This window comes from Uloborus diversus, chromosome 7 (assembly GCF_026930045.1).
Source record: "Uloborus diversus isolate 005 chromosome 7, Udiv.v.3.1, whole genome shotgun sequence".
Lineage (NCBI taxonomy): Eukaryota > Metazoa > Arthropoda > Arachnida > Araneae > Uloboridae > Uloborus > Uloborus diversus.
Window position 1 is genome coordinate 19,323,793 of NC_072737.1, and position 6,515 is coordinate 19,330,307.

Consider the following 6,515-nt stretch of genomic DNA (forward strand, 5'->3'; position numbering starts at 1 on the left):
TATTTAAAATAAGTTCAAAAATAACTTATCTACACACCAATGATGCTTTATTGTGCACAAATTGATCTAGAATCAACTTTAAAAACATGTTTAGTAAGTGAAAACTATTAAAATCTAACAACAGAATTCAAAAGTGTCACACATGATTTGTATTATTTTAGTGAGCACGACCCTCATCTACAAGAGAGGGTCTGGAAATACCACCTGGGTGATGGTATTTCCAGATAAAAATATTCCTGGCCATTGATGTAATAACTTAATAAAACCAAAAAGCTTTGTCAAAAACACTCGACCAACCAAATTAGTGCCTTTGTCTGTGCAAAAATTAATGCATGTGTGTTTTGGGATTACAAGGAACTTCTTTAATGCCAAAAGCGTTTTGAAATTCTATTGCTGTCTCATGCTGAATTTTGGGATTTCAAAACTTTTTTGCATTAATGAAAAAAAGTCTTTCTAACCCCAATACATGTATCTGCAATATTGTTTTATGGTTAGTAATTTTGAATTAATTATCTCATTCCTGTCACAATGTTAGACATTTTATTCTTAAATTTGTGTTTCATAAAGATCTCAGGGTCGGATCTATTATTTTCCCAAACTGGGGTAAATCTTGAAACTGCCCCCACCCCCCAACATTCCTTCAACTGTTTATATGGAATTTTAACAATTCCCCCCCCCCCCTGTAATGTTTCCACCTCTTGGGTAAAGATAACATGGTCTTTTAGAGACGTTTAATGCAATCAATATTCACAGCTATTTTACAAATTACAAATTATTTAATATTACAAAGATATTTTGAACTCGGAGAGCCCATAGTCCGTGGCTCTCTGCTCTCTAAGTGTCTCCCCCTTCTGACCTATTCATTTTCTCTTATATACGGGGATTCGTTTGGCGGGGAATGCACCCCTGTTTACAACAGTCAGACGATGTTGACAAAATGCGTTAAGATCTTTTCCTTCTGCTGTCTGAGGTTTCAAACTGCGTTGACAGGGTGGTTGAAAAATGTTCCCTATAGTGTCACAGACATCATATCACACTAAACGGAGAAAGTTAATGTGCACAACAAATGTCCAGCTCCGGATAGAATTCAGCTATTTTGAAGATCTCATTTCGAACATTTCGCAGAAAAGGTGAGCAAAAGCCATCTTTACGTGTGGTCCTATACTTTTCCAGCTTCCATACTGGTGACAGATATAAAACACCAGGGTAACGTGTTTTTCTCAGAATGAGTGTAGTCTGGGAAAGAATTTCTAGATCAACCCCACACATTGAATCGAAATATCAAACTGGAGGAATCGCATCGGTATACCCCCCCCCCTTTAGAAATAGGGTGAACTTGCTGCCCCCCAGAAGATGCTGCCTAGGGCAAACGGTCCAGCTTGTCTTTTTAGATCAGGCAATGAAAAATCTATCTATTTTATTCTACCCCATTTAATTAGTACACCTTAAACTTCAGGCTATTGTTACTCCATTAGTTTGAAACCTTGTTATAGCAATGTTAAGAAAAATACATTTAATATTCTTTAATTTATTTTAGGCAGTTGAGCCCCCAAACCAAGAGGCTCACTATCTCTGACCCTGAAGCTATTCCAAGACCTTTTTGTGAACCCTTTAATCAGAAAGTAAGTTGGTTATTTTCACAAAAAGTTTTCAAGTATTTTAACATACATTTTAATTTTGTGTCATTCCATGTCAATCAACGAAAAGAAATTATTCTCTACTTGAGCAACTGAGATTTTCTTAAAGCTTTAAGAAATCTCACTCTTTAATGTCTTAAACTTTTATTTACAAGTGTTCACCATAAGGTTGAAATTCGACCATTATCATAGTTGAAAACATGAGGAAAGCATAGAATTTTCCTGTTTTCAATATCTTAAATTTTTACTCTTATACATTCGTACATCTAGGAACCTACAATTTTACATGTACAGTTGTACTCGTTTAATACGAAATGTGAAAAATCCACGAATTTGTCTGTATTAACTGTTATTTGTAACAACTGTGAAGGAGTGATACTATGGAAAAACAACAAATTGCTTACTTATATTTAGAAACATGAATGCACACATTGTAATCTAACTATTAGTACATTCAGAAAAAAATCAATTATCTTTACTAATAATAAAGCTGAAAGTCTCTCTGTCCGGATCTCTCTCTCTGTCTGTCCAGATCTCTGTGATGCGCATAGCGCCTAGACCGTTCGGCCGATTTTCATGCAATTTGGCACAGAATTAGTTTATAGCATGAGGGTGTGCACCTTGAAGCGATTTTTAAAAAATTCGATTTTGTTCTTTTTCTATTCCAATTTTAAGAACATTTTCCTGAGCAAAATTATCATAAGATGGACAAGTAAATTACAAAGTTATCATACGTGGAACCGTAATATGGACAAGCCAATTGGAAAGAAATTCATCATACATTATTTGTAAATATACAGACGAACCAAAAGCCCTTTCTACTACGGGCAAAGCCGTGCGCGTGCCACTAGTTTTTTTTATAAAAGAATGTCTTTGGAAAATATTGAGAAAGAAAGATGATAATCAACAATCAGGGAATAGGTTGTATTCCATAATGGAAGATGAAGTTTTATCTCCGAGTTAATTGAAATGTCCACTGGTAAACAAATGAATGGGAATTTATTTTCTATGCAAAATATTTAATATTTTCTTCTCGATATCCAATGGGACTTCTACTACCCGACAAAATGATGAATAATTTCTAAAAAAGAAAATTACACTATTCAACCACAATTCACGATAGTCAACTCAAGTAACATTTCAAGTAAATTTTTGTTGGTCTCAGCTGAGACTTTCAATTAAATGTACGTATAATACGTTATGTAATAAGATAGCAAACCAAACTTAACGAACAAAATGTTCCTTATAACCGTGATTTTGTATTAAATGTGATCGTATTAAAAGAGTTCAACTGTACTTACAGTGCAAAACAGTAATGATTATTCCAAATTTGCTTTTTGTATGTTATTCTCAATTTAAATGAATGAAATAATAAAGTAAAAATCAGTATTCATGTAAAACATAAACAACATTTTTCGTAAAAAGTCTTCTGTTATTGAGTACTAGAGGTACCCGCACGGCTTTTCCCGTAATAGAAAAATTAAAAGGTCTTTAGGTTCGCCTGTATGTGTACAAATAATGTATGGTGAATTTTCTCTCCAATTAGCTTGTACCCATGTTACAGTTCCACGTTATGATAATTTCGTAATTGACTCGTCCATCTAATGATAATTTTGTTCTTAAAATTGGAATAGAAGAGGAACCACTTCGAATTTTTGAAAAATCACTTCGAGGTGCACACCCCCATGCTACATGCTAACTTTGTGCCAAATTTCATGAAAATCGGCCAAACGGTCTAGGCGCTATGCGTGTCACAGAGATCCAGACATCCAACGCACATCCAGACATCCTCCGGACATCCAGACAGAGACTTTCAGCTTTATTAATACAGTCGACGCTCGATATAACGACCATCTCCGTCCCAGAGAAAAAGGTCTTTATAACGAGTGGTCGTTATAAGAGGTATAATTAAAAAAAATATACACAGTCATCATGCATGCCCCGTTGTTCCATAAAAAAATGGTACTTTTTCAAACATTCCAGTTAAATGCCCAAATTATTTTTATCGTAGGAATTTTTAGAAAAATCGTATGCGAAATACTATGACAGAACATTAAAGAAATTTTAAAGTAGAAAATATAGGGAGGAAAATGTTACACACTTACAAATCTGCTACTACTACTGCTACCACTACGTTTTCTGAAGATAAAACCAGAAACTGATGTTTGCCTTTTTAGCAGACGTGATTTTTGCAAAACATTATTTTCCGTTTCAGATATAGATGATAAATTGTGTTTTTTTTTTTGCTTTTCAAAGAAACAGTTAAAAGTTCCTCGAGAACCGCAAATTTTAAAAACCGCTAGATTCAAAAACCAAACTACCAACACATCTGTCAACTCCCTTTTCTCAGGAATCTGGAAATTTCTCAATTTTTCCTCCCATTATTTTTTGTGCTAGCTGCGGTGAATGATAATCTCTCCCGCACCCCCTCTCAAAGTTGGATTTGACATTGAAAACTTCAGGCAGATGTCCGTAAACAATAATCAAGGCCATTTCAAGTTACAAATTTGTTTTCTTGTGAAGAACACCAGAAATAGCGTCCGCTGAATTCGGTCGTTGTATTGGATTAGATGATACAGAACGGTCGTTATAACGAAGGCAAATTAACGTAGTGTTCATAGGAACAAAGTTGGGACTTTAACCACTGGTCGTTATAATAGGACGGTCTTTATAATGTGTGGTCGTTATAATGAGCGTCGACTGTAGTAAAGAAGTTGCCTTGACCATTGGCATTAGAAATACAGTATACTCCCGATTATCCGCGAGTCAATCAACAATCGGGAACCTGTATTTTCACAATTAAAAGCAAATACAAATGGCTGTTTTTTTGTCGAATGTAAATTTAAACTCGGTTGTTTTTGTTTATTTTTTAAATTTTTTTTTTGTGCTTTCTTCATCGTGCATACACTTGCTCTTTATTAATCTCATGTTCTGTTGTTGAAAAATGCAAACATTTTAACTGTACTGTAGATATTTTCACTGTTTGAAAAAAGTATTGTGCATACAACTAAGTTTTTGAAGAAGGACAATTTTTATTTACAGTGAAGCACCGTTTATACGTTTCTCTTTTATACGTTTTTATCAATTATACGTTTCTTAAATCAGGGTTGGCAAAAACCCGGGTTTTTTTTAAAAAAAGCCCATGGACCCAGGGTTTTTTTGGTTTTTTAAATAAAACCCAATAAAAAAACGAACTAAAGTTGGGTTTATTAAAAGGGATGTGGGTTTTTTGTCTTTTTTTAGGGAAAATGTGGGGTACTTGTAGCTGTTGTAGCATAAGTATATGGACAAAGTGCAAAAATTGTCTTTGGGTTAAAAAGCTGGAAAACTACTTAAAATTCAGCGTTTTCTGAAGAAAAGTATAAAAGACGAAAAAACCCAAAAATGGTGAAGTTTCAGATTTTTTAATTTTCATTATTACCAACAGTTAAGGCAAAGTTACTTCTTGAGTGATAAAATCTATTGTTTGTTTTTAATTACTACACTTTTTTTTTTTTTGCATTTTACTTTATTTCATTTTGTTATGCAAAACTACTGTAGAGCCTCAAGTAGTTTAAATCCCTTTTTACAGAATTCAAGCTTAATCAAGACATTTCTTTGAATTTTATGTTGCCTGTTTTTCTATTTCTGTGTACAGAGTAAAAAATATCACACTTTTTCGTAAGATAATGAAAATACTGTACCTGTTCTGTTTTCTGTCGACCATTTGAAAAATCTGTTTATTTCTTAAAAATATACATTGTGCTTATTCGAGATTTGTGACGTGTTGGTTAGCAGAAAATAATTCACATTAAAACCTTTTAACTAGATTAGTTTCCTCTGTACAATCTACAAATATTGAGAAAATCAGACGTGACAGAACTTGGTCAAGATAATTTGAGTTATTTATTGACCAGTTTAAGAAAAAAGTTAAATACATTTATTTAAAATCTTTGAAGTATTTTTTAATGCCATTAAGAGTTAAGAAGTACTATTAACAATACTATTACATTTTTTATGTTCATTGTCTGTGGTGAAGAACAAATAAAAAAGTTTAAATTGTGAAAGTATTTAAATTAATTTTTTTTAAAACTTCTCAGAAAATTTTAAAAAAACCCAAAAGTGGGCTAAATAATGGGTTTTTTTAAATGGGTTTTTCAATAAAACCCATTGGGTCCAATTCGGCCAACCCTGTCTTAAATTGGTCCCAGCAGAGTCTAATACACATTAACCTATACCTATTATACGTTTTTTTTCATTTGTATGCTTTTTTCATACAGTCCCTTCAAAAACGTATAAACGGTGCTTCACTGTATTTGGTCCCTGATTTTAGACATTTTGCGGTTTATCCGTGATTTTTATTATGTATGTCAATTCCGCAGATAATCGAGAGTTTACTGTAATAAAATTTCAACCTATCAAATGAATGATCCTTTCTTGTCTCGGACCTTTCCCGTCAGCCTTTGGTTTTTTTTATTGTCTGGAATTCAATGCATGTACTACGCTAAATAATTCCAAGCAAATGAAAAAAAAAATTCAGATTTAATAAATAACACATTATACAGTCGAACCTCCACATATCGAACTTCCACATATCGAAATTTTCTATATATCGAAATCCCAGCAAATTTCTATGTTCATTACATAGAAAAATTGTTTCTATATATCGAAAAAATCTCTATATATCGAAAAAAAATTCGAGATATTCGTAGATTTTTTTTTCCACTTCAGACTGTTTGTCTCATGAAAAATGAAAATTAGGGGAGAAAATTATGTTCACTAAAGGTTGCTACGAATCTCATAAAGAATCTGGGATTGAGGGCTGTGTAGATAGGTCGTTGCTCCGTTCTGGAGTTCTTAAATTCCCTCAAGTTTATTTCAAATCTAAGTTGTAACCAG

General features: G+C 33.1%; 1 protein-coding gene across 1 annotated transcript in view; it reads left to right on the plus strand.

Annotated features, from left to right (window-relative positions):
- LOC129226313 (ubiquitin carboxyl-terminal hydrolase 34-like) overlaps positions 1-6,515 on the plus strand; it is a 90,596-nt gene that overhangs the window by 34,979 nt on the left and 49,102 nt on the right. Inside the window, exon 3 of the mRNA XM_054860916.1 lies at positions 162-214. Coding sequence (XP_054716891.1) covers positions 162-214 — 53 coding nt within the window. The remainder of the gene's footprint in view (positions 1-161; positions 215-6,515) is intronic.